This window comes from Mus musculus, chromosome 3 (genome assembly GCF_000001635.26).
Source record: "Mus musculus strain C57BL/6J chromosome 3, GRCm38.p6 C57BL/6J".
NCBI lineage: Eukaryota > Metazoa > Chordata > Mammalia > Rodentia > Muridae > Mus > Mus musculus.
This window is the reverse complement of record NC_000069.6, coordinates 129,199,021-129,226,626: the sequence shown is the minus strand read 5'-3', so window position 1 is coordinate 129,226,626 and position 27,606 is coordinate 129,199,021. Positions and strand designations below refer to the sequence as shown.

Genomic DNA, 27,606 nt, shown 5'->3' with positions numbered 1-27,606 from the left:
TATTTTGCTGGAGAAGTGATTCCACTTTGTTAGGAGGCAGGGGCATTTCCTGCAGCTTGTCAATAATGTGTGGAAGCTTCATGTCGCATTACATCTTTCTGTAAGGAGCAACCAACCACCTTATCTTTTTAGAGCGGGGAGGGGGGTGGTGGGGTGGGGGGAGAGGATCAGACTGAGGGAGAAGGAGAGAAAGAAACCAAAATCGCCATCCTACTCATGAGTTTATGATGAATATAGGAGTAGTGAGGTGGCGCTTGTCACCAGTGTTTCCCAGGTAAGGTCACCGAAGTGAAAAGGTGCAGAACCCCTCATTCCTCGTCCAATCCCTGTTATCTTTTGGTAAATTCTGAGAGACTAGGTACTTGGGCCTATCTGCTAACACTGAGTAGCACATTGTTGCTTTTTTGTTAATAGAAACAAATAGGTGGGAGAGAGGAGGGAAAACCTGAGGCAGGGGGCTGAAGTGGGGACTAGTAGGAGGAGTTTCCTGAGGACCTCAGGTCAGGATACTCAGTCTAGGCCAGCCCCCATTAGCTTGTGGCCACCCACGGCTGGCCTCTCTCCATGCTCAGGCTCCTGACGCTGCCTGCCATGGGCTACCCACCCAGCCTAGGCTCTCAGCAATGCCAGAGGCGGAGGTGGGGGGTGGGAGTGTGTGTGTGTGTGGGGGGGGGGGGAGGGACGACGACACTTCCTTCTTTACCCTGAGGCCAGAGGGTCCTCTTAGATTAACGACTGCCCCCACCAGTTCTTATAAGAGATGAAATGCTGTCCTTTCTCTAAAGGACTTTAGCTTGTGTTTGAAACCATCAATTAACCACAGACTCCGTAAGGGGAATTACTGGCTATCCAGTGTATCTGTCCCCGGCCACTTGTGGCAGATTGGTCAGTGGGTAAAGGCAGTCAGTGGAGTGAGTACGTGGGACGTGGCCAGATCTTTTCTAGACGCAGAGCTGGCTATAGGTCTTCTCTTCTGGGATCGGATAGATGATTCATTTTTATATGTAATGTTTTACCTCACTCTATAGCTCTGGTCGGTTAATATTCAACCCCCGGGCTTGAGACATCTCGAAGGAGGCAAGCAGGGGTGACCCACTCAAGGTATATGGTCGCTCGGGAGCGAAGAAGCAGAGGCCAGGAGAGGGTGAGAAGGGATGTGAAGGGGAGGAGGGCTCCTACTGCCCAGGGACTACAGCCGCTGGGATAGCTGCTATGAGGTCGCGCCCTGACTGTGTTGGGACCGGGACCGCCGGCCAGGCTGAGGTCCCGGTCCCTATTGGTGCTTGTAGGGCCACCCAGGGGCGCAAGCGCTAGGTTCCGCGCAACTTCACTGCTGGGCCCTGCGTCCATCCAAACTGCCCCGCCCAAGGGTGTTGGACTCCGTATTCGGGGCTACTGGCTGCAGGCGCTGGCAGGAAGCAGGGGGGTTTGTCCAGCTGCTGATTAGGATAGATTATGTTGTTTGTGAGACACGGAAAAACCATGCTGAGACCCTGGACTTGCGTAGGTGTCCCGCGGGCTTCCATATTCTTCTACTGTATCAGAAAAGTACGGTTAGATTGAAGAGAGCTCCGACCCATTACCACCGCCCATTAACCTCCAGACAAAAACCAAAAACGGTAAAACAAAAAAGTCAGGATATTCAGGTGAAGCGGCTTCGGGGATCGGTGGGCAGTCACAGAGCTGGGCTGTACCGAGCCACCAGGTCTAGCGGCCCTAGGAGGAGCTGCTGGCTTGAGGGCACGCTCAGGTGGAGCCGCGGTATCTGGACAATCCGAGAAGCTAAGCTCTGTGGGCCGGGTGGAACGGAACTCCAAGGTCCAAAAGGTCCTTCCCAGCTACCCGGGACCTGGTGTTTGGTAACTGGCAAACCAGATCAGCTATGCTGGAGAAGGGGATCGAAGCTTGGGAACCTCCGGACGGGGAAGCTGGAGTCTGGAAGGGCGGCCCAGCAGTCGCAGCCGGGATCCACCCTTTTGAAACAGATAAAACACTACCTCGTCAGATAAGATCAACTGCCTCCATTTCTGGATTTAAGCAGGGACCCCAGGGGCTGCGGCTGGTGAAGCCCTGGGAATGAAGACTCACCTGGGGCCCAGAGCCCGCGGAGAGACTTTATTTCACTTTCTTTTGTTTGATATTACTTTATTTTCAAAGAGATCTGTAGCCTTGGGCTCTGGCAGGCAAAGCCGTGTCCTGAGGACAGCCTGCAGGATCCCCACCTCTGTCCGAAGACTTCTCCTCCCCCTCCCCCGTGCCCGCACGCAGCGAGGTGAAGCCAGCTGCTTGGGAGACAGGCGGTCCAGCAAACGCAGGCTTCAGTGCGAAGGGACTCCCGTGAAAGTCCTGCCTCTTCATCCGGAAGAACAGGAAAGGATTCCATCAAAGTGTCCTCTTTTTTCCCTCCCTCCCTCTCCTTCCGTGCAGAAATCAACCCATGGGTGATAGCTACCCCAGAGACAGAGTTGCAGGGACTGTAGACAAGAGGCAGAGCAGGACAAATGGACTGTCACTTGAATGAGTTCTGAATCAAGACAGAAACCCTGCCCTACTGTTCTTTCGCGGACAGTTCAAAGGGTCCTAGGTGCTACCATCTCAAACGGACCTTGGGGGCTGCAACCAGCTGCTGGCTGAAGGAAGCAAAGGGGCTTTTCTAGTTCTTGAACAAGGAAGCTGTGGCCAGGACTCTAAGAAAAACAACCCCCAAGACTTAATCTTGGTGCATCAGCCTTCAGCGCTACAGGCCATTTTCTAAATTGCTAGGATTGAGAACAGGAGGAAGAAAACAGCAAAAGAAAACAAAGTAAAACCTTGGCTGGGTACAAAGAAGACAGTAAGGGGGCGGGGGGGGGGGAAGAGGAGAGAGAAAACCGAAGGAGACCTTAAACTTTTTAACCAGAAGATTAGGTTAGCTGGATGGGAAGGGATCCATCAAAATCGCAGGGCGCCTCCCCCTCCTACACGTACACACAGTGATTGGGGAGCAACTAATTAGTCTCAACTTCATTTATCCTCTTTTAAAAAGGAAGGGGGAAGACAAGCAATCCCCCAACACTATCACCTTAAAGTAAATACTTCTCCATCCAGTCATTGAATGTTTTCAAAGAGTGTTTTAAATTAAAAGGAAGCTAGATGGTTCTATTAGGCATCCTTCAGCTAAGTAGCTTAGTCGTCAAGTGTCTCCCCCTTTTCTACAACTACTACAGTACATCACCACAAAAGGGTTAACTGTGATTTTTTTGGAGCAATTAAGTAGAATTAACTACTTTAATGGGGGTACTTTATTTCTTGCAGGACTTCCTTAGTCCCCAAACAAAATCTAAAAGCAACATTTACATAAAACATAAAGTACTCAGTACAGAAATGAAGTTATGTTTCCCCGAACACAATAAATCCTACTTCTAATCTTCTCAGATAGAAAAATCAGCAATGAAAAGGTCTCCCTTTGTGGGGAGGCAGGAGAAAGGAAGAGGGGACAACTTTGAAGATTAACATAAAACCTCCTCGGTTTCATCTGCTAAAGTCTGTATAGGTAAATCAGCCACGTGCTCACAGTGACTTTAAAAACATCTCTAGAATTATTGTTCTTTTCAGATTAAATTCAAACACAATGGTTTGGGAGGATGGGTGAGGAAAGATGTTCGCTTTCTAATTTCTCCTGAAAAAAAAATCGGCTACCAGAGATATCTTTTTATTTCTTTTCAGACCTGCTTCACTGACCGAGCGAGTCCACCAGTGTCTCTTGCATGTCAGTGTGCTTGCTTACATTAACTGCCGTTCGCGGAGGGTTTATAAATCAATCAGTGGGAGTCTATATTCATAAAGACACTGATCTGGTTACATGCCCCCCTTTCTCCTCAGCTCTAAAAAAAAAAAAAAAAGTTAAATCTCCCAGCCGGGACTACTCAGCTAGCTCGGATCTCTGGTGGGCCGGGCCGACAGAGGCTGGGGAGCCTAGGGACGAGTGTCGTGTGGATTTGAATGTGGATTGCAGAGCAGACCTTTGTTTTGGTCACGCTGTAACAGGGGGTGGGGAGGTTGTCCTCTGACCAGAACACGCAGGAGTTTTATAGACGCTCCTTAAAAGGGTTCGATGCTCTCCACGGGTTAATTTATAGGACTTTGAGGAATATTGGGACTTTAAAGATGGTATTTCTTTTTCTCCCATTAATTTGTTGGCGGTGTTGTTATGCTCTAAAAAGGACTTCTGGTTTCAGTACCCTGAGAGATGGGGGGGGGTGGGGGGGTGGGAGGGGGTAAGGGGGGAGGGAAGCCAGGTCAGGGAGAAGCAGATTCCTCTTTTAATCAGGCTGCTTATAGGGCTGGGGCTTGCCACTATCTTTCCCTTATAATTACCTTTGTAAGCAAGTTGTGGGCATCCAATCTGAGATTTAGGGACAGAAGGTGGTGAGAACGTACATAGAGGTTTTATACACCATTCTCCCAGCCTCCACCAACCTGAATTCCATATTAGAAGAATGGTGAGTTTGAGACTCTAAGAAGATGTTTAAAAAGATAAAATAAAAACTTAATTATACCGTAGCCATCAAGGTGGGAGAAAGTTCGGATGTGTAGCAAGGCGACAGGGACTTGGAGCCTATTCCACTGCGGGTCCAAGCAAGGCCTCCTTTGCTTTAAGGCAGGTTTGCTCTGGCTCTCGCTGAGGTGCTTCGCTGGGTGTCTAGGCCACGGAAGCCTGGCTCCCTCGCTAAGCGCTCGTCATGTTTGAACCCACGCGGGATGGGGCGGTGGCGGAGGGGGGGTTCACCTTCATGCTATAGATTACCTTAAAGTTTCCTTTAAGCACTTTAATACACAACTAGCTCAGAAATCATTAAGAGACCTAAAGAAGGAGAAAAAAATACCCTCACACTCACCGGTAATAAGTGTTGACATGCAGCAAAAATCGATTGAGTGGAACCGAGGTGGTGGAGGTGGCGATGGCTGGGGGGTGGGGGGGTGGGGGGGGGCGGGTAGGAGCGGGAGGGGCAAGGGGGCGGGCTCCACCCGCTCGGGAACTAGGTTTCCAGGGAAAAGAGAGGTGCTGCTGGAAGAGTGAGTTGGCTGTGAATCCTGGAGGAGGCCAGAATGGAAGTCCAGAGAGCGTAGCTTTGGTAGTTGAGGCAGGGCCTATCTTCTGTCCCAAGTCCCCGCCCCTCTTTTGAACCTCTAAAGTCCGGGGACTTGATAACTCTTCCATTTGTTGTTTTGTTTTGATTTTGCAGATTGGCTTTCTCTAACAGAATTCTAGTTAAACCAACAAACTAGGCCGAGACTCACCCCTTAAACGTGTGCTCCCAAGTCATCCTGGATCAGACAAGCAGAAAAAGCAAAATAGGCCAGCTGCCCTCTTTCGCGCTTCTAGACAAGATCCCCAAATCTTCCACCCAGCTTGCTCCCCTTCTCAACTCTCCCCAACCAGGCCAAGACTCTGAGAGGCAGCGGCTGGTTCCCTCCTACCCGCCTCCCCCGTTCCAGAAGGCAAAGTCCACCCTTGGTGACCGCTTTCCTCTCCACTGCTCTCAAGTGAACAAGGACGGAGGTGACCCTCGTCCAAAGGCCTTCTCTCTAACTCCTCTGCCCCCCCCCCCCCACCACCACCACCGCGTGATCCTGCAACAGGACAGGGCGCGAAGCTTTCAAAAGAAAGAAAAAGAAAGTCAATGTGCGCCCGAGCAGTTGATCTTAAATCGGGGATATTATCTGAGATCTGTTTAAGCGGCTGCAGCAGGTCCTCCCAGAACAAAGACTGGGTGTCTGAACTCTCAAAGCTCCTAGGTAAAGTTTCGGCGAGATAAAAAAGCAACTTAAGCGTAAAAACACCCGTTTTCTCGGCTTCAGAAAACCGGAGGCCACTTTTCTTTTCCAGTTCCTAGGCTGGTGTTTGTCTTAGCATACTGTGTGTGTGTGTGTGTGTGTGTGTGTGTGTGTGTGTGTGTGTGTGTGTCTCGGGGTGGGGGGTGGAGGTGGGGGGGTGGGGGCAGGAATAACAAAAGACCTCAGAATACCCTCTGGTGAACCTCCCAGCGCTTAGGCGATGAAGTCTTAGGAAAGTAAGCCTTATTTGCTACTATTGGTTACAAAATCAAATTTCACATTTAACAAAAAGGAGCTAAAACGCTGGGCTGGAAGGAGGAGCCAGGGCTTTAAGTTCTTTCAAACACTCACACGGACCTCATTCCCTGTTTAGATGTCAGAGGATAGGAGGGAGGGCCCAGGCTGTAATTCATCTTGATTTGCTTCATTGTCCGGCAGTTTGCAAACTATAATCCTGTATAATTTCAGGAACAAGCAGGTTTAGAATTAATGGGTCAATATTATTTAAAACAAAACACAGGGGGCATGACCTTTGCCTCAGCTACATATTGCTCTACAAGACTCAGGAAACTCCACTCTAACCCCTCAACCCCTGGACTCTTTGGCACACCGAACCAAACGGGCTGTAGTTATTAGAAATGGTCTTTGTTTCCTTTAATGTCTCTAAAGGGCTTGGAAATAGCAATGCAATATAAATGAAGGATCTCTCTACTTAAGCCTCAAAGATAAACGTGGAGGCCTAAATATTTTGAACAGGAGGTGTTTCCTTGTAAATTTATTATAAATGTATCCCTTCTAAGGAGTTTATGTATACAAACTGTACACGGGTACACACTCTCATCTTTTCTCCAGAGCTGTTTAGGGGGGGGGGGGCGTCCTTCTGACTGAGCAAGCTTCGGAATCACTCCAAGCTGGTTGGCATACTTCAAAATTTCTTCCACCTTTCTTCTTTCTCTGGTATTATTTGCTAACAACAATGGCACCTGATGGATTTAGGCCAAAAGGAGAATCTAGGGTATATATACCAGCTTGCAGGGTCTCTGCATCCCATTCTTTTTTCTTTTTTAGTGTCTGGTGAATGGCTAGAATCTATTTCTATGGAATTTAAATAGTGCCTTGTGTGTTTGACTAGGCAGGCAGAGGACACTGGCTTGTTTTGGAGGCAGTGACTGAGACACTCTTGCCAGGTGACAAAGAGGGAGAAAGAATCCAGACCAATTTGTATGCAGTATATTTTACTCCCAAGAAATAAAACACATTTTTTTTCATATTTGCTGAAAAGTAAAACAATAATATCGTACGAAATGTTATACACAGGATGGGTCGTACATAGCAGTTTCAGAAACAAGGCATCCACCAGAGAAACTACTCTAAAACTTATATTCACACATTTTTATAATAATAATATGTTAGAAACATACAGTGTGGCATTTAGTATATACATTCCTTTGCTCGCAAGCGAAAAATCCTAACTGATTCTGTATAACATGCTTTATTTTAAAGCCTAGCCTTTAAAAACACTGTCGTGATAGTACTAACAACTGCTTTTATAAAATTAATTTGACATTTCGATATATATACATCCTTTCAGTCATTTTAATGTTAACAATGCTAAACTTAAAAAATAACAAGCTTATAGTAATGTTAAAATGTCATATCCAGTCAAACATTTGTGGGCGTACGCGTCCTCCAACTGTTGGGAATACTCTTAGCGAAAGACGTAGACACTTGGGGACATTCCTTTGAAATCAAAGGCGCTCTCTCTTTGAATTCAGTGGTTTCTTTTCCTCTGATCTTTTTTCCCCCCTCTTCCTTCCCATAGTGCGCACGACCTTCTAGCACAATTCTCAGTCTTTCTGGGGCAGAGTTGCCCACTCCGACAGTCCTCGGATCCCCGCGCCCTGGGCGCGGTTCACACCGGCCGGTCGACTGCATACTGGCAAGCACTCAGGTTGGAGGCCGGGTTCTGCACGCTGGCGTAGCCGAAGCTGGAGTGCTGCTTTGCTTTCAGTCTCAGGCTGGCCAGGCTCGAGTTACATGTGTCCCTATAAACGTACGGAGGAGTCGGCGGCGCGTAAGGACAGGCGGGCGTGGGCACCGCGGAATTCAGCGACGGGCTGCTCAGGTTGTTCAAGTTATTCAGGCTATTGAGGCTGGAGCCCGGGACGCCGGTCACCGCGGAGGGCACCATGCTGGACGACATACTCATAGATGAGATGGAGTTGGGCGGGGAAAACATACTCTGAGAGGACAGGGGATTGACGTTCATGGAGTTGAAGAAGGGGAAGCTCTTGGTGGACAGAGACGCTGACGTGAGGCCCTTGGCAGCCCAATTGTTGTACGAATAGCCGGGGTACATGTCATCGTAGGGCTGCATGAGCCCGTTGAACTGCGGCCCAAAGCCATTCTTGCACAGCTCGGCCTGCTGGTTGCGTTCCCGCTTTCTCCATTTGGCCCGGCGATTCTTGAACCAAACCTGGGGTAGTGCAGATAGGGATGAGACAGAGGGCACAGGGACAATGAGTTTAAAACTCGTAAAAATCGTCTCAAAACAAAGTACCAGAACCCAACCTGGGCCACACTGGACCTTGCAAGCATGCACATGGACTCTTGCTGTCCCAGGTCCATGCAGTCTACACCACGCGGCGTGGAAGGCACTGACAATAGCTAAAAGGCCCTGGTGCTTGTCACAAGCCTTAGTATAGCTCTAGAGGCCTCACCCTCTCCAACCCAGGAGTCTGGGCTGGCAGTTCTGGGAGCCACAGAAGCCATCAACTTCACAGAATGCCTGGCGGCCTAGGGTGCCCCTTGATCCTCTAGGCCCTCTTTGGGGGTCCAAAAACAGTGTAAAATACACGGGACCCTTCCCGAACCTTGCAAACTTGCTTCTATTCCAAAACCACCGATCCAGTAATGAGGACCAGGGCCTTGGGAGGGTACCGACTCTCCTCCCACACAGCCCCTCCCTTCCCTCCAGTACGTCCAAACTCACCCCCCCCACCCCCTACCCCGCACCTCCCCGAAAGCGCTAGGACCCGGATGCCCTAGAAAAATAACCAAATAAAAAGCAAAAGACCACCTCGTCGTTTGCCTGTTAAATTCCAGGAGCCAAGAACGGTAAACTGGGATTTCTGAACCAGTGAGCATAGCCCTCTACCTTCCTTCGTTTTGATCTGTATCACCTTCCTCTTACCCAAACCTAGCCAGCTTCTGGACTCAGCTTAGCACGGGTCCAGTCTGTCTTGTGGATTTGCGGGAGGCTGGCCGACCCCCACCCCCCACCCGCGTCCCGTGGCCCCGCCACAACCCCTCTTCCAATCCACACTCGGCCCGCCAGTCGCCCCAGAGAGCAGCTTTTGTGTATTGGAGAGAGGCCTGGCTCAACAGCCCAGGGCTGACAACGGTGATGTTTCACATTACACATCTCCGTCGCGCCCAGCCATCTAATCCGCTTTTTTCCCCTCTTTTCCCATTCATTCTTGATTTCCTATTCCGCCCCCCTTCCTCTTTACACCTGATTGCTATAAGAAGCAAGCCTCACGCACTTGGCTAAAAAGTAAGCGTTTGGAAGTAGGCCTTTGGAGCGCGCACCCGCTGCAGAGGAACAGGGCCGAGGAAAAGCGGGTGGGGTGGGAGGGCTCTCCCCAGGGATTTCAGTGAAAGACAAATTGTGTCTTTATTTTAATTACTTGTCATTTCTACTCCAGGCCTTCTAAACTTTGCCCAGGCGAGAAGAGTACGTGCAAGTCCCATCGTTCCCTGATGCTAAAGAAAGCTAATGAAAGACTGACCTTGCTCAAAACCACGCGGCCCCTGCACGAGCGCTGGCTCCGGGCAGTTAAACTAAAACCACTCTCCGCGGCTTCCCGGCTCCTTTATCAACCCGCATTTCCTAGCCAGCCTCAGAGCTACACTGACTGCGTCTTCCTTCTCTTTGCGTTGGGAATTCTCTTCAGTTTTAATTTTCGTCGTTGCCTGACAATTTCTTTATTTTTCTTTTTATTTTTCCTCCCCCACCTTTTCTTTCTTTCTTCTACACAGAACGTGTTTTCTAAAACAGGCGGTTCTGGAGTCTGCTGAGTCCCTCTTTCAGAATCTTAATAATCTTGAACATTCCAACCGACCGGCGTTAAACCAGGATACTGCTACTGGGTAATGTGTTTAAGCTCATTTTTTTTTCTTTTTTCTTTTTGGCCAGTCCATAAAGGGGCAGATTTGCTACAAAGTAAAGGTAAGCTGTCTTTATAAATCTATGACTATAATTAAGCAAGGGGTGTGAGCACAGCCTTCACTGAGCTGAACTTTCTTGAGAAGATAAATAAACCAAATTGAAACGTCTTTCTTCTCCTTTTTTTCGAAAAGCGCTAACAGAATAGTCGTTACTTCCAGATTTACAAAACTAGGTAATAGACTGTGAGAGAAATCTGAATGGCTGAAAAACCCGCCCCGGTAAAGACCAGCGAGCAACTCTTGCTAGTCAAGGGAGAAAAGGCTGGGCCGGGCTAGGCGCGAAGGTTCTCCAGTGAAGCCAAGCCTTGCGTGTTTCTGGAGGGTTTTCTTGTTCTAGGAGCACAGGTTGGAGCCTGTTCACAGCTCCTGGCGGGGAGGGATTTTATTGGCGCTTGTCTGGCGACGGTAAGCCGGGAACACAATGCCCTTTGCTGAGGAATGCCCGCGCAGCTTAGCTTGGGAGGGCGCCGGATGGGCCGGCAGAGAGCCGCTGAGGTTGTAGGCGCCTGCGCCAGGCGGCAGCTCTGCCTGGGAACCGGGAGCAGTAACCTCGGGCACACTCGCTCCCTGGAGGCCTTCGGCCCTTTCTTCTTCTAAAGCGACTTCCCACCCACGTCCTTAAGGGGTGACCCTGCCTTCCACCCACCACTCCTACCGCCACCCATGATCTGCAGGCTCTGATTCTTGGCAAGGCCTCGGCCCCCTCGTTTTCCCAGATTGGGTGCTGGCTCCTACCCGGACTCGGGCTTCCGTAAGGTTGGTCCACACGGCGATTTCTTCGCGAGTGGACATGTCTGGGTAGCGGTTTCTCTGGAAAGTGGCTTCCAGCTCCTGCAGCTGCTGGCTAGTGAAATGAGTCCTCTGCCGGCGTTGCCGCTTCTTCTTGGACGGGTCCTCGGCGCCCACATCCTCATTCTTTCCTTGCTGGCCCTTATCTTTCTCTGAAAAAGCAAAGCAGAAAGAAACACATAGTTTCGGGTCAGACTCCCATCTACAACCTCTCTACCGGACCGGGTGGCAGAGGCGGCAAAGAGCCCGGCTGCTGGCCGGGGAAAGGTCTGTGCTCGGCACCTCCGTTCCTTAGGGAGCGCTGTGTCTGGGGGTGAGCGGTGAAAGTGTGGGTGTGTGCGCCCCATTTCTTCCCCTCCCCCAGCGCCGCACGTTTTATTTACACGTTTATCTCACTGAGGCGGTACATTCATTTTTTTATAGCCTTTGCTCAAAAGTATACACCGTTGAGAAGAAACACATCCTTTTAAGACACGAACATGCGCGTGTTTTACAGACACCCCCACCCCACCCCAAACCTCAGATTTCCATGAGGCTTTGGAGGACTAGGAAAGTAGATGTTAGGATAGAGTTAGGAACGCAAGTCCTCCAGCTCCTCGCGGGGTGGGGAGATTTGCTTCGTTGCCAGGGGCCTTTCTAAGTAATTTTAGAAATACTTTTTAAAGGCGTGAGGCTCCCCGGGTGGTAAAAGCTAACAAGAGGAGGGGGGCAGAGTTGGGGCGGCCTCTGAACGCCCTTGAATAGAAATGCCGAGGCATCCGTGACCCAAGAAACTGAAGGAAGACCAAGGTAGACTCGGCGGCGTGGGAGGGAACCAAGTCGGCAGGGGACTGAATGGAAGGGACGGGGTCACCAGAATCCAGAATCCCGGAAGTTCTCCCTTGAGTTAACAGAACGACCACTCCGACCACGCCTTCCCTAGGAGGGGGCGACTTCCTCGAGGGTCGAGCGGGCCGGGAGGCGCCAGGGGGCTGCGCTCAAGTGTCCGAGGGGCAGCGCGGCGCCTTACCTGCGACTTCAGGGCTGGAAGTATCGGAGATTGTATGCACCTCCAGTCTATGTTTGGAGGAGTCCAAGGAGCGGGGCTGGCCAGGAGCTAGGACCGAAGCCATGGCTAACGCCTGGGGATGGTGACAGAAGGGTGAGGAGGCGGCCGACAGCTTAGTCCCGGCTGCTCGGTGCTCCAAGGGCAGCGGGCCTTTCATGCAGTTCATGGACGAGGGAGTGCGGAGCCCTATGAGTCCAGGGCTACCGCCAGTGGAGCCCCGGTGGCCGCCGGTTCTCGGTAGCGCTCTAGGCGCCAAGTGTCCCCGTGTTAGCCGAGACTTGAAAGAGCCAGGGAACGCAAACTGCCGAATCCTCCAGCCCTGTCTCCTCTAGCTTCAGACTCCAGCCAAAAAGAGTTCGGCAGCCGAAAGGCAGGGGGGCCAACGCAGACGTGGGGACGTGGGCAGGAGGGAACCGCTGCGAGCCTCTTTAGGGAGCCGACTTCCACGATCCAAAGCGAAACAAGAATGGGCAAAGACCCTTTTCTTGCCTCCCTCCCTCCCCTTGATACCCCTCCAATAAGGACAGCTACGAGAGCGCTTTGCCCGCCCCCCGCGCTGCAGCCCTGACAGCGAAGTGTCAAGAGTGACAGGGACAGGTAGCTGATATTAGATTCCCCGAGGCGGCTGCAGCCGCCACGGCCACGGCCACAGCCACGGCGCGGGCCTCCGAGCACACCCTCCGCGGCTCGCACGCACACCCCCTCGGGCAGTCGAGCTGGAGCCAGACCCTGCCGCAGCTCAGTTCCAGACACCCCAGCGAGAGACCGGCAAGATCTGCGGCTCCGCGCTTCCCTGTTGGCCTAACATCTTAAAACCAGAGGCGGGCTTCCTGGTGGCAAGACGTCACTCTGCGGCGGCCCTCCCCAGCTCTCCCCGCCTCCGCCTCCTCCCAGACCCTTCTTCGGGTCGGAGTGACGTGGCTCCACACCAATCACGAGGCCCCGAGCCGCGGCAGAGGGATGGTTCTGTCTGCACCTATCAGCAGTGCGAGGCCCAACTAATTCCTTGCTGTGCCCACCCGGTCTACACAGGCGCGCTCCTGGGAATTCTGCTCCTGCCCAGCCAAAGGCTATTCGGCTTTTGGTTAGGACTATAAGGTGGGGGAGAGGAGACTTGGAATCAGAGGGTTAGGGTAAAGAAGCAAGAAAGTCTAAGACTGAGAGGTATAGGTTTAGCCAGCAAGCACCCCCTCTCTTCCTTTTGTGTCTCACTACATCCATTTCTAGACCAGCCCCCCCCCCCCCCAACTTCCACACCCCAGGTCAGGACAGAAAGGCGATGTGCTACCTAAAGCTAAAGTTAAAAACATCAGCAAATCACCTTTCTCATCTTAATTCCGCCCTCCCTCCCATTCGCCTGTCAGGTGAATGTCGCGCTAATCTGAGGAAGCTTTACTTTAATTGCAAAGAAGACAGAGTCTTGAAAAGGCAGGCTAATAAATTAGAAATCGAGAAGAAAATGGACCCGTCAAAAGAAAATTACCTTGACTTTAGTCGAACAACTGCTTGGTGGTTCACTCTGGATTTATACATGAATAAAATAAGTCGCCTCACATCACGTCCTCTGTAATGCTTATTAGTCCCCAGACAGAAAACTCACAATAGAGTAGAAACCCTAACCCAGCGTTTTCAAAATGCCGAAAGCTTATCCATTCTACTTAACGTTGATTAAGACACAACCTACGTCTTTCAAATTCCTTGCACACTGTATTAAGCTCGTCCTAGCCAGAGAGAAGCTACGCTTTAAATTCGACTCTCTTGTTTACTTTATTATCAATCAGATTCAAATCCAGGCTTTAGCCGGTAGAATCAACAACCTTGAGCTAATTATATAGAAAATATGCCTTAATGAATTTCCATACAATTAAGAACGTTGCCAAATGACCAATTTCAAGGATGATTCTTTAACAGTCATTTTCTTTTCCTAGGGAGCTCAAGGCTGCCTTGAATCATTAAAGCACAAGTAGGCAGAAACAGTAGATTTGCACTGGGGGTGGGGGTGGGGTGGGGAGCCTAGCGAACTGGCCAAGTAGGAAAAGCAAAATCTTTTTCATTTGTATAAAACAAAACAGATCACCCACGGAGGGGCCAGCCCTGTGCAGCATTAGTCCGAAGGAAATTTAAGTTCCAAAGGTATAAATTCAAACACATTCAAGATAATTGTTCTAAGTCCTTTGTGGGACTGGGGGAGGGGGGGGGGTATTCTGCTCGGTGTTGGCACACTTCCCTAGCACCCAGGAGGTTCTGGGTTTGAGATCTGGCAACACACACACACACACACACACACACCTCTTTTGTCCCCCCAGCCTAGGTCAGCTGAAGAACCCAGAGTAATCTACTCCCCTCCCCAGATTTCTGCGTTTGCGATTGTTTCACGGTGGACTTAGTGTTATCTTCCCTGAATGTAATTTGTTTGACGTTATAGTCAATGATTTGCAGGCCCAGCATAAGGAATCTTCAGCAAACTCCTTCCTAGCTCTTGCTCACAAGACTGGGGAACTTAGCCAGGCACTAAGCACATGAAGCTGACTACAGATATAACATCTGTCTCTCTTTTCCCTTACCCCCAACACTACCAACAATCAATCCCTCTCATCTTAAAGACACCCAAGACCTTTCAAAGAAACAAATGAGAATTGTTTTCAGTCTTTTCACAATACTACCGTTCCACTTTAAGAATTTAGATTTTTTAGACATTTAGACATTTCTTTCTAAGCTTTAGGTCAGCATTCTGAGTTTTAACCTTTATTCTGCCTCACCCTGTTCTACACAACACACACACACATGCACCTGCTCAGCAGAACACCAGCCCGTGTGGCAGGCCTGAATTAACTGAGGCTCATACATCCAGCTACATTAGGTCTTCCAACCTTATCACTAAATTATACACATTACACCAGCAGCCTGTTGGTAAAGAAGGTTAAATTAATTTACATTCTACTCATTATCTGGTGCTTAAATGACGCATTTTATCCCTGAGATTTGGCGGGGGCGGGAGAATCTCCTCAGACCCCACAGCGTTTGCTTGAAGACAATGTTCTTACATTTGTAGTGGTTTTTAATCTGATAAGACTCTAATTTGCTTAAGTCTCTTAAATAAGGGTTTTCAATGTTTCTAGCCATTTTCTTATTGAATTTCCTTTAATTCCCTCAAGTTCGTAAAGTATATGTGTAGAGTAAATATTTTCTCCTGGCACTTGCCAGCCAATGACCTATAACTAAAGTCAATAGGAATCCAGATCTTTCTACCCAACGTGTTTACTAATCCTATTCTAGTTTCTCCTTTTAAACCTCAGTATAACTGTGGGCATCCCAGTGCCATCTCCCACAATGCCTCATTTTACTGTAGACTCGTTTGCATCAAAGATAGAAGGTTCTCTAGATTACAGGCGTCCTTGTCTCAAGATTTGAATTCTGGAGTGGCAAGAGTTGTTGCTAATGATATTTGTCTATTTTTGAGGCTAGGTTTCTTTTTTCTTATCTCTTCTCTTCTCTTCTCTTCTCTTCTCTTCTCTTCTCTTCTCTTCTCTTCTCTTCTCTTCTCTTCTTTTCTTTTTAACTGTCCTTTTCAGAAAAACTGAGGAGTTGCAAAGAGTCGTACAGATTTTCAAGGTCATCTCTCATTCAACGTAGAGATTCTCAGCTTGAGCTCTGCCAGCTCCACTCCTGCAGCAGGATGTTCATATGGAAAACTACACATGAGGAGGGGCTCAAGTAGTCCCCCAGATGGATGGAAAACTCAAGGTTAAGTGGTAGTTCCCCATAGTGCCAAAGTAGGGGAGATTTTTTTGGAAAGACACAGATGCACAGACAGCCAAGACAAATAGAGAGAAATTTAGATTGTGTGGAACCACCGAGGTGGAGAATAAAGACATCCACATTGATTAGAGCAAAGACAGAATTGCATATCAGTGATGTGTGCATATATACATTTGAGCACACGTGCGCACACACAACTGATTAAAATATGTATTTCTTAAAAATATTTTTTCACTTAACTGACCCTCTCCTAACTTGCTTTATACTTGCCAAGCAGTCCTGATAGGATGTCTGCCTTTCAAGGAAGAGTAGGTGTGGGTGTGTGTGATGGAGACCAAACTATGCTCTGCAATGATGTCATAGGTGGCATAGATGAAGAAGGTCTTGTAAGTCAAATCATACCTGAAGGGAGTTTAGTAGTACTGTGAACCCACATGGACTCTTCTTGATTGTCTCTAGAAATGACGGCAACTTAAGCCATCATTAGAGTTTTCTATTCAAGGTTAAAAAAGAAAGAAAGGTTGGGAAAGAAAGGAAGGAAGGGACGGAGGGAGGGAGGAGAGAGAGAGAGAGAGAGAGAGAGAGAGAGAGAGAGAGAGAGAGAGAGAGAGATTGGAGAGGCTTGGACTGTGCTATATATCTTCTCTGAGGCCAAGGAAAGGAAGCTTGGTGTTAGGAGGCACCCGTGGTCACCTTAATTGGGTTTTCTTTTCTTGCTTACCCCTTCAAAGAAAGACCCTCCGGGAGGGAAGTATGGAACGCAGGGTCAGGCATGTCTTCAGCTGGTGTTTGCCACCGATTACAGGTCTTAAAGTCTTATTTAATTTCACACTCTTTAGTGTTAGTTGGGCAAACTCCCTCCAGCCATCCCGGTAAGCGGTAGGTCTGGGTAGGTCTGGGCAGTCCGTTTTGGTAGTTGTGGAGTATGAGCTGGGACCCAATCAATCAGTCTTTAAATTTTGTAAAGACTCTGCCCTCAGAACTCACCTGGAAGATGGCTCAATTAGAGGTCTCCCTGAACTGTTAGGTCATAAAGGGGTGTGTGCACAGCTTATTCCCAGGTGGCTCAAGGATTCTGCCTGGCCAGGACTCAGCCACGTGATGGGTAATGTGTGTGTGTGTGTGTGTGTGTGTGTGTGTGTGTGTGTGTGTGTGTGTGTTGGTGGAAGAGGAGACCTGGCACCATACCCAAAGAAGTGGCCTCTTATCCCCTCTTTCAACTGTTTGGACACAAACCAGGCTTGACCTTCCCCTCCCACTCACAAGAGTGACCTCCCTCCCAAATAAAAAGCTTCCCTGTGGATGATTTTGCTTGTTCCGTAAATGAAAACAAAAGACAAAACAAAACAAAACAAAAATGGTTGGGCTTGTTAACGATTCTGTTGGGTTTCCGAAGGTCAGAGATTAACTGACACTCATCCACTGCAGCCCCATAAAAACAGAGCTGTGTTTCTCTGCCCTTGCCAGAGCCCCTGTGGAAAAGCTCAACTCTGACAGTCAAAGGAGTTGTGAGGGTGCCAGTGGGAGGTACCCCCCACTGCTCAGTGATGGGCAGGGAGGCTGGTGTTAACACCTACTAACCTAAGAGCAGCCAGTGCCCCTCCTGTATTTGCACCTGAGCAGGGCAGGTTTATTAGACACACACTTGTTTCTGGAGATCATCAATTCACTGACCTGTGAGATTGGTGTAGTTAAATGTGACTTTGCGGTATGGAGAAAAGAGGGGCAAAGAAAGAGAGAGAGAGAGAGAGAGAGAGAGAGAGAGAGAGAGAGAGAGAGAGAGAGAGAGAGAGATAGATAGATTCAGGAGAGGAGAGGAAAGCTGAGAACAGCCCCAACAGGAAGAGAATGAAAATGAAAATAAATTCAGGTATCCAGGTTTGGAGAGGAGGAGGTGCAGGGGCTAACTGAAGTCACTTAAAAAAATAATTGGATTAAATCAATCCCCTCTCTCCAACTCATGTTCACCTCCTTTTCCTATTTCTCCCATTCTCCTTTCTTTCTTTCCCAGACATGCTGGTAGCTAACATTCGGCATTAGTTGCCATGGTGACCATAAATCACATAAATCCAAAAATACCCACCTATAATCTGAGATGAAGCTTTTATTTCCCTAGCGAAATAATATTTTAAAAGCTGTCAGCTGACAAAAAAAAAAAAAAAAAGGAGCCCACCTCATTGTAGTAACCTTAGTAATGTATTACTCTAAAGGTTTAAATTAAAATGTCAGCCTGTTCAAAACACGTTGGGAGAATCTTGGGCACTCCATGTCAGGCTCTCACAAAGACGTTGACTCCATCACTCCTAATGGTTCTTCAGCACACAGACACACTTGTGTGTGTGTGCACGTGCGTGTGCATGTACGTGTGCGCGCGTGCCTTTGCTCAGATCCAGGCTTTTCTTCCCTTTACCTCCGATGCTTTAGTCCTGACGGACTCTAAGCCAGGTTTGTAAAAGAAGGGAGTGTCCTGGAGCCAAAAGAGGCCTTGACCAGTGTTGAGGCTTTTAAGGGACCTTTTGTGTGTGTGTGTGTGGATTCTTAGATGGCTTTGAGATGGGGAGATCTTAAAGAAGTTAAGAAGAAAAAGAGAAGAGTTGGAGAGAGAAAAGCTGCGTTTTGGAGCACGGAACCCATCCATGGTCAAGTTCTATGGTTAGTGAAGCCCAGGAAGGATGGGGCTTGTCCCCCACCCCTTCTTTCTTTCCCAGGGGAAGAAACTTTCCCAGTGGGAGTCCCTGGGGAGGGTTGTGTGGCTGCAGCCGTGCCTTTTGTCTTCTAACTTGGGCTGTTGTCTTTTGCCTATCTTGGATTACAGGGTATTCGCCTAGATGAAGAGCCATTAATTACCCATTCAGTCAATATTAGGAAGACGACAAAGCTTTTTACATAGGATTAAGAAGACATCAGATTGTTCCATTAGTATATTCCTGCTCACGAATAAGCTTTCGTTATACATTTCCTTTTCCCCGGAGTCGCTCTAACAACTGCTGCATATATTAACAGCAGTCTGTGCGGAGTAACCGCCTAAGCAGCCTAAAGAAACTTTGAGTGAGAATGGAACGGGTTGGGAGAGTCGCCACCTGCAAAGAATGCTTGCCACCGACCTTCAGGGACTGACTACCTGGACATCTGGTACAATTTCCCACTGGGGTGGGGGTGGTTGGAAACCACAGGAAGAGAGGAGGCTTCTGCCAAGAAAACTGCAGGTTTAATGGCGGAGGTGGTGTCCAGTGGGGAAAAGAAAATAGATAACTGTCACCACCCAGTTCTCCTGTCTCTTTGCCTTTGCAAGCTTCAGATCTCCTCCAGCTAGCACCTGCACCTTGCCTTCCAGTTACATCCAAGATCGCTCCACTTTCCCCCACAACCTTCTTCCTCAGGGCTCAGATCCCTCCTCCAGACACCACCATTTTGCCTTTTGCTCCAGAAGGTTTGAATGTTAGAAGGCCTCCGCTTTAAGCGGCTTCATAATGGAAACCAGATCGTTTTGCTTTTGTGGGTAGAATAGGAGTTCACATCGTTCGAGTTTCGCCAACATTTGCTGATTAAGTGAATGGGAGCCCAAGAGGAAAACAGGGCCTTAGCGAGGGCCAGAGTTTACTCGCGTTCTCCGAAGGCGATTAAGCTGCGACCCCCAACCCCCGAGGGAGAAGGGATGTTTAGGGACCCAGAGTGTCGGGAGGGACCTAGGAGTTTTCTTCTGAGGCGGGGAAAATCTAGGACTTGGGGCAATCAGAATACTTTCAGCCCAGCCAGTCTCTCAAAGCTTTTTAAAAATTAATGGCATGGCTGGGGGTAGGGAAAGCGGGCGAAGTACTGGGCGCCTGTCGCAGGGCAAACCGGACAGACTTTGAGGCCAAGCCCGGCAGTGCTGTGGGCTTTATGCCCTACTCTATAGCAACGGCGCCCAAACATTCTGCACTCTCTTCTCTTCCTGAAGGTCAAGACCATTTGAGAGTTCCTAAAAACGTAGCCATACGTGAAGTCTTTAGCTGGACTTTGCTCCTTTCTATAGGACTGGCCAAAATGCCTCCCTCCAAGTGCCAGGCCTGGAGGCTCGATTAACTCTCTCAGCCCCTACACTGCCTCCAGTTTCAAGTTTTGAGCTTAGTGGTGGTATATGGAGCCCGCCTTAGCCCGAATACGGATCTGGGGAGTCTCCCTTAGAGAGTCTGCATCTGAGGCTATTTGAGGAAGAAGAGGTGGGCGCCGTCACGGGAGTGTACTGGCTTCATCTTTTTCACTACATGATATTTAAAAACATGCATTTTTTAAAGTATAGGAAACCTTAAAAGTACAAAAACTAAATTCAAGTCAGAAGTTTGTATAGTCTATAAATTATTTTCTGTAATCTCCAAAAGGTACTTAACTCTGGTGATCTTCCCGCAGTGATTAGAGGTTTTACCTTACTGGTGCATATTATTATTATTATTATTATTATTATTATTATTATTATTATTATTATTGTTATCATCATCGTCATCATCATCATCATCGTCATCATCATCATTTTGATTTATCAGTACACACACACACACACACACACACACACACACACACACACCACAAACCAGCTAAAACCCAAGGTTTTCAGTATCTTGTCCCACTACATGCCTTTTTAAAATGAATGCTATTAAACACATTTGGACAGCTTTTTAAAACTTAAGTCCAAAAGATAGAAAAACAGACATTTTTGGCAATATAGGGGGAGAACCTTTCATACACTCTTTAAAATAATCCGTCCTTCAAGTAAACGCCACAATTCTTCATATTCATATTCATATTCATATTCGCTCTCTCTCTCTCCCCACCATTTTCTTTTTCCTTTCTTTCTCCTATTATTAAAAGCGAATGCCAGGACACTTGACAGCGGGGACTAAACTCTGTAGGCTCTCAGACACATCCTGCCTACCTACAAGGACATCATCCCACTGCAGACTCCTTGACGGGGTCTGCGTCTATTAGCCCCAAAGCAGGCCACCTAGCCTCAGAAACAATTCTTTGGGTCAACGAAATCAGGGTTAGAGGTGGGGTCGAGTTCTAGGGTCACAAGCCACAGGATGTAACTTGCCCTCCGCTGGGCGGCGGCTGCCCCCCCACCCCCACCCCTGGGCCTAGGCCGGGCTTGCACAAAGCCTTCTCCCTGGGATTCATCGCTACTCTTGATTTTTAACCATATCCCAAACATTCTCCGGTCTAATAATTTATTTTTACGACCGATTATCAAACAGAAGAAGAATTTAACACAATCTTAATGACAGAAATCAACCGACATTATCTCTGCATTGCCCCCATTTAACCCCTTGGGGTTAATCCCGGACAAGTGAGCATTTAACTGACCCAGCAGGAGGACTCAGGATGGGAAAGCTGCAGGTTGCTTTAAGCGTTTTTGATTCAACAAATGCTGCTTTCTGCTCAGATACCCGCAGAAAGTCTTTTTTTCCTTAGTAATACTTTTTATTTACTTGACTGCAGTTCCAAATTACCCCCTCTGGCAATATTATATTTGTGTAGGGGTTGGGGTCGAGGGCTGTGGGGAGTTTTATCTCCTCACACAATCAAAGGTCAACAACCTCCTAAGGTCCGGCACTTACTTATTTTGAAGCTGGGAAAACCCGGAGACTAGAAAAAAATATGTAAATTAGAATTCTACACCTATTCCAAATGAAGGCCCCTCCATCTCTTATACACACACATACATTATCTAAGGATGAGTTTGTATTTCTCCAGGGCCTTTGCTGTGCGTGAGAGACATTTTCACCTTTTGCACAAGCCTATGGACTGGTCTAGGGTGAAATCAAACAACGAAGAAACTACATTATTCAAGCCCAAGGCCTAACAGCTAACACAGCAGCAGGGGCTCTTCAACAGGAGCACCCAATCGCTGCGGCCCTCATGTGCTGTGCATCGTTCTGTCTCCTGCTCTTTAGGGCTGTGGTCCAAACCCAGACCCTTCAAAGCGAGCCTTCAGCACGACTTTCCAGCGTTCGCCTGGCGCGATAAACTGCACCCAGCCGCCTGGGCGAGGCTTGGCTGTGAGCTTCAGGGACCGGGTGGGCCCTGATGGTGCAACGTGCAGTGGGACCAGGAGAGCGACAGAGGTCGCTGTTGGACCACTTTGCACACCAGAAGCAGCGGCCGTAGTAGGCTGGGGCGTGCGCAGGGGATCAGACCACAGGGAGAGAGAAAAGGGAGAGGTGTTGGGTCTCAGGAGTGCAGTATAATTTGTGGAAAGGAATTAAAGTCCCTGGGACGGCTGCTTCGCGCTCTACCCAGAGGCCAATAGTCTAAGTTCTGCAGCAGGGGACACCGGCTTTGGCAGCTTCGCCCGCCCGTGCTTCACCGGCAGCCCGGAGTCCCGGAGGCAGGAGCCCGGCGCGCGGCCTGCGCTTCCCTCCCCCCTTACCATTGGCGCCGGGGTGCTGCCGCGGGAACAGCTTGCTGCTGGCCGACTCTTTCCGGCTCTTGGGAGAGTCCGTGAACTCGACCTTTTTGATTTCGGAGTCTTTGGAGAAGAGACATTCAACGGCTGCCGGCTGCACGCCTGGGCCGTTAGTGCGCCCGCCCCACGTGCGGTGGCAGCGGATGCCAAAGGGCGGAGGGAAGGAGCCCCGGACCAGGGTTAGGGGGCGAGGCGGGACGGAGGGGGAAGAGGGACAGAGAGCAAAGAGCCCGTTAGAGGAAGGACAGACCACACTCCCAGCCCTCCGGCCCCTTGGCAACCCAGTGAGGGCAGTGATCTGTCCCTGGGCCACCCGACGGGAAGCTTAGAGGAGTGTCAGAGCAGTCCTTGCTAGTTCGCCTGAGCCCAAACCTCCCCGAAAGGGCAAGGCCACGGCTGTACTAGTTTGATTTCCTTTTCGCCTAACCCCCCCCTGGAGAAAGTTCCAGTTGCTGGGGGCCTCGCTGTCGAGCCGGAGCCTTCTCCTCTCTCTCAAGACGCAGCCTGACTCCCTTCTAGGGACCCGGGCAGGAGAAGTGAGCTTCTTACCTAATTGCACGCAGGCCGACACTAGTTTGCGACAATTGGTCTCCATTCCCGGTTATCTGCAAAACAGAAGAGAAGTGGGACTTTGAGAAGTGGCAGCTGTAGGGAGTTGGAGGCTCAAAGGCAGCTAGCTACTTGCGCGGAGGTCAGGATCGACTCTAGGTGTGAAGTGTGCTGCTAGGTGCTGGGGGATTCAGGCACGCCTCTCGGGCCGGAGAGCCCCACGGAGTCCAGCAACGTCTTCCGGGCTCTAAATCCAGGACTCCCACCGAGATGTTTACCTGGAGGAATTAAGTCCCCAGTTGAAGGGGAAAGGGCCCAGAGGTTAGGAGGCCAGTGAACCCACAAGCTTCTGGAGAAGCTGCGGGGACTACGTTCAAGGGCGCCTAGGCCGAGGAGCCACCTTAAGCTGATACACGATTTGGGGGTGGAGAGAATGGACTTCTCTTTGGAAAGATCGCCATTCAATACGGTGTCAGTCAATTTGAGCTCAGCAAACATTTGCAGAAGGCCAGAAACAGCATGCCGGGTCGCACAAAGCAACTTTCCCTCCGCTTTTCTGTTATTCTGAAAGGGAGGGAACTCTCGGCCAAGGGTGCTCCAGGAGCGAGCTGAGTTAGGGCCGCTCATCCACCAGGAGCCGCGTTTCCATATTTAGCCATACTTTTCCCTGGAGATACTCATCCAGCCATTTATTTACCCTAAAGTATGATTTAAGATCGTAGAGCCGAGTTACACGACGGGCTGGAGCGAGACAGGAGACCCGGGCAAGCGTTTCTGGAGGGGCCGCCAAGCCCAAACAGCACCGAGGAGGCTGCTCCTCCAGTTTCGGCCTTTGCCGTCCCAGGCAAGCTAGATCCTTTTCAAATTTCCAACCGCAACTCAGACAGCCAAGCTTTTGACGCGGCCCCTTTTCTTTGCCACAGGCAAACCGGGAGAGGTGGGTGGCGGAGGGCTAGATGGAATGGTTGCTTTCAAGACAAGAAAGGGAAGAAGGGATTCTCAGGCCCCCTGAATCTTGGCTCCTGACTCTTGCTAACAGGGTATGCCTGCGATCGGAGGATCCTTTTCTCTTAGAGACCAGGGCTGGAGGTGAGAGCGGGCATTGCCAGGCCAGTGGGCCGAGTTTTGGCCTCAGGAGCATTTTCACGCGCTCCTCAGTCTCTTCTGGAGCAATCCAAGCTCCAGGGGACTCTGGCCAAGGTCGTGCTGCCTGGAGGAGGGGCCGCCTGGTGTGGTGGCCTGGGGATCCAAGACTGGGGAGCCACAAGCAGGTCCCCCCTCCCCCAGCTAATGAGACCCGGGTAGGGATTCTGCCGATCCTTGTGGACCCGTGGGCCCAGAAGTAGCAGTTTGGCGGCTCCAGATTTAGCGATTCTGCAGTAAAATCACAGGATTAGTGTCTGATTGAGATGTCTGTTCGGGAGATATTACAAAATTCATTATCACAGCTTTCTACTAACTCGATATGAAGTAACACAGATGGGATTTTATTAGTCCAGACTCCAAATGTTTACTTATGATAATTTCGGGGGAAATTTGCATGGCATCATCATTTCGATAATCTTTTTTTTTTTTATATGTCTGAACTGGCTGCATTATTAGCCGGTAGCCCCAACATTGCAGATGGCTACTGCAAATAGTTTTATTTATTTATTTATTTTCAAGGACTGAAATATACAGAAGAGAAAGACCTGACCTGTAAAGTCAGTTGCTACACATTTCCTCCCACCCCCATCCCCCCACGCTTTGGTGCTGAAGACCAATCAAAGCAGTAAGAAGCAACGCTTCAAGACCCCGTAGGTTTCGGCCCAAGGAGTGAAAAGATCAAGACGTGTTCCTTAGCTCCTTGCTACACGTCCTTGTGACTTTGAGATGTATTTTATTTCGCAGTAATGTGAATCCTGAGACTTTATGCTCCATAGAACGACCAGGCCTAATAAATGGGTCCAGTCTAACTAACTGAGGAAGATTTTTTTCTTTAAAGAGAGACCTTCAAGTCTTATCTGATGATACTTAAACTTGTCCTATCAAGGTGGCTAACGTGTGACAGACAAATTTCACTGCCAGATTACAACACTGGTTTTGATGGCTAATCTCAACATTTTAGATAGGAGACGTTTCCTGATTAGAAGTTATTCTCATGCCAAAAGTTCCCATCCTGGTTGGAATGTATATACCAAGCAATCTGGTTTGGGTCAGCTTCCATTCCATATTGTGTTAATGAAGCACTATCCAGCAATTAGCATGCACAGTGCCACTCCGGCCAGGCAGATAGGCAAGCCCTAAGAAACAGAGCAGTTTGTTTCAAAAATGATTTCTGCCCAAGCAGTACAAGGATGGAATTGTAGAAGAAGCTACGAGTTCTAATCAGTCCAAGAAAACACAAAAAACAAAAAACAAAAAAACAAAAATTCTTTCCCATTTCACCCTTTTCATTTCCTTTCTTATCCCACAGCAGAACCATTCATGGAAAGCTGAAAAATAAAAAGCATGAGGCCATATGTTTTAAATGAACTAAATTGGTGTGATTAGCCAGCAAATTAATTTGCAGTGGGTAATCATTTAAGGAAATTAAGATACCACTTTAGCACAGCCCCGTGCTTCACCATGAGCAAGCTTTCTTTAAAGCTCTGTGGAATGTGTGCTTCTGGAGCTTTGGAGCTACAGTGCTCAGCTTACAGGACAAAGCAGGGCAGTAACTTAGGCGTAGTTTTGCTGAGGCAAAGCAAAACATTCCATAAGTGAAGTAGCTACTTTGTTTTGAAACTAAACTTTGATTATTGGAATACTGTGCTCATTTTCAACGCCCCCCAAACAACAACAACAACAACAACAACAACAACAACAACAAGTCCTCAATTCACTTCAGTAACAATCTTTGTTTCTGTGAAATTATTGGTTTTAGGTGGAGTCTCCTCTAAATGATACTGCATGAGAATAAAATATCTTTAATTGTAACTAATGGTCTGAAAAGGATGCAGAGATCTCTTAAAAATCAAATTACTTGTTCGTTAAATCGTTTAGAATGTATGAATGCATATTATTGTAATTCATAATAGTAAAAGACTCTCTCCCCATTTTAATTTACCTCAAAAAAATACGGTAGTCCTACAAAATAGAATAAAAACAAAAATATCCCAGCCTCCTAGGATAGTTTGATTTCTAAATTGTTTAGGGAAGGTGATTTAATTGGAATAAAAGGACTGTATTTCGCTGGTTTGGAATCGCATGTTTTTACTTAGTTACCAGTTGCAAAATAGTGGCCTCTCCGCATCCGTTTAAAATGCATCTCCCTCAGTACAAGATTGGAGTTGACTGATGATCAATTTAAAGGATTTATAATCCGAAGTAATTGTGCGGGTTGGCATCTAGGCCTGGCTCTCAGGTAATTCGCTTGGGCCTGAGAGGTCACTAACCGCCGGTTAAGATGGAATCTCCTTTTTTTTCCAATGGGTAATGATGGGAAGGGGCTAATCTATTCCAGTAGCTGAAACTTTGTAGCTGGCCCTTTATCTTGACTGGGCTAATCCTCAGCTGGAGGATTTCTCCCTACCCTGTTGGCATCGAAATTTCAGGGAAGATGCCTCGTTTTAACTGCCAGCCATGCCTGGCTTCCAGTCGACTTCAACGCCGGGTAGGACTGTTCTAGTGTCTGCGATTGAGGGCGAACGGAACAGGGGCTCTGTAAGATCTGTTTGCCAACTGCGCTGAATCTGGAGAAACAAGCCCGGCGAGCCACAAATCATACACGGCGGAGGTTCTCCAGAGTGGAACAAATTTCCAGACTCGCATTATCTCACAGCTCTGTGGGAGAGAGGGCCTCCACTTACCGGCTACCGGAGAGAGAACGGCTGTCTCCCCGTCCCACCGCTTCCCAGGGTGACTGCCAGGCGGCCGAGGCTCGGGCTGCACAGCCAGCGCCGTGGAGCGGGTCTGGGTGGAACTGCGGGGATCTTGAGGGTGCCAAGTTCCGAGAGGGTCCACGCGGGGGGCTGCTAAAGCTAGCGGGCGCCGGCAGTTTCTGTCTGCTGCTCTCCGGCTTTCTCTCTCGGTCTCGCACTCTCTCTCCCCTCCCTCGCTCTCATCCCTCTCTCTTCCCTCCGCTCCGACTCCGTGTGCGGAGTGTCGTGACGTCAGCAGAGATTCCACCAAACTCCAGTGCACAGTGGCGCGCGGGCGGGCGGCCGAGCCTGCTGTACGCTGGGCGATCAAGGGGCGAGCACAGCCTTGGGCCACTGCGGGGGTGGGGGAGCGTGCAGGGGCGATCGAGGGGACAGGGGACCACTAGGGCTGAGAAGTGAGGCCCAGGGGCCCAGGAGACTGCGGTCCCGGACAGAACCCAGGAGGGAGGAGCGGAGGATCAGGGGCCGGAGGCAACTACCGACCGACAGGAGCTGACCAGTGGCAGGAGCTAGCACTCAAGCTGGGGAGCAGGATGGTGGGGATGGTAGGAAAGGGACAAGGATGGAATGGACGGAGAAAAAACGGTTGTGCGTCAAACCCCTTCTAAATCTGAGTGGGAGGGCCAGAGCCTGGGGAGACAGAAACCTATTCGCGCGGAGCAAAGTCTGGGTGGCTTACGAGGAAGGGACTAGCAAAGTGGCCCATGAAATGAAACAAAGGGCAGTGTGGCTTGGTTTGATCCGGGTGAGGCTTTCGAAGTGTGGATGTGAGTGTGCGCGCGCGTGACCTCCTTTCAGGCCCGCGGAGTAGAGGAAAGCTGGTTACTGTACTGATTGTCTACAGGGGCAGTGGGAGGGAATTGAGGGATCCACAGAGGGCAGCACTGAAGGTGGGTGGATGGATGGGGTGGCAAAGAGAAGATGATGACTGGGAGAAGTTAGAAAAATAGGGTGAGCTAGCGGCAGAAGGTGGGAGAGCCACAGCCGATAGGTGTGTGTGGGGGGGATGAAAGAAGGGAGGGAAGGAGAGAGAAAGAAAGAAAGAAAAAGGGGTAAGGAAGGGAGAGAGG

At 49.3% G+C, this 27,606-nt stretch overlaps 1 protein-coding gene across 9 annotated transcripts; it reads right to left on the bottom strand.

The window, feature by feature from the left end:
• Positions 1-7,032: 7,032 nt before the first annotated feature.
• Positions 7,033-26,749, bottom strand: Pitx2 (paired-like homeodomain transcription factor 2). 9 transcript variants are annotated; one of them, NM_011098.4, is made up of 5 exons: positions 26,465-26,749; positions 22,635-22,690; positions 22,050-22,187; positions 10,783-10,988; positions 7,033-8,293 (listed from the first exon to the last, which is right to left on the bottom strand). In NM_011098.4, exons 2-5 carry the CDS (start codon positions 22,678-22,680, stop codon positions 7,730-7,732), a joined length of 954 nt encoding a protein of 317 aa, NP_035228.2. In that variant the 5' UTR covers positions 22,681-22,690; positions 26,465-26,749; the 3' UTR covers positions 7,033-7,729. The 9 variants fall into 8 exon arrangements, with proteins under 9 accessions (NP_035228.2, NP_001273871.1, XP_030108320.1 ...); NM_001286942.1 differs by having other exon boundaries at positions 22,050-22,148; XM_030252460.1 differs by lacking the exon at positions 26,465-26,749 and adding an exon at positions 23,332-23,841.
• Positions 26,750-27,606: the final 857 nt, after the last annotated feature.

Excerpts from the sequence above, each read along its gene's own strand:
- Pitx2 (NM_001042502.2), bottom strand. The coding sequence starts at position 12,050 with ATGAACTGCATGAAAGGCCCGCTGCCCTTGGAGCACCGAGCAGCCGGG. Across the intron at positions 10,989-11,845 it reads TTCCAGCCCTGAAGTCGCAG|AGAAAGATAAGGGCCAGCAA; the intron begins GTAAGGCGCCGC and ends TTGCTTTTTCAG. Across the intron at positions 8,294-10,782 it reads TTACGGAAGCCCGAGTCCGG|GTTTGGTTCAAGAATCGCCG; the intron begins GTAGGAGCCAGC and ends GCACTACCCCAG.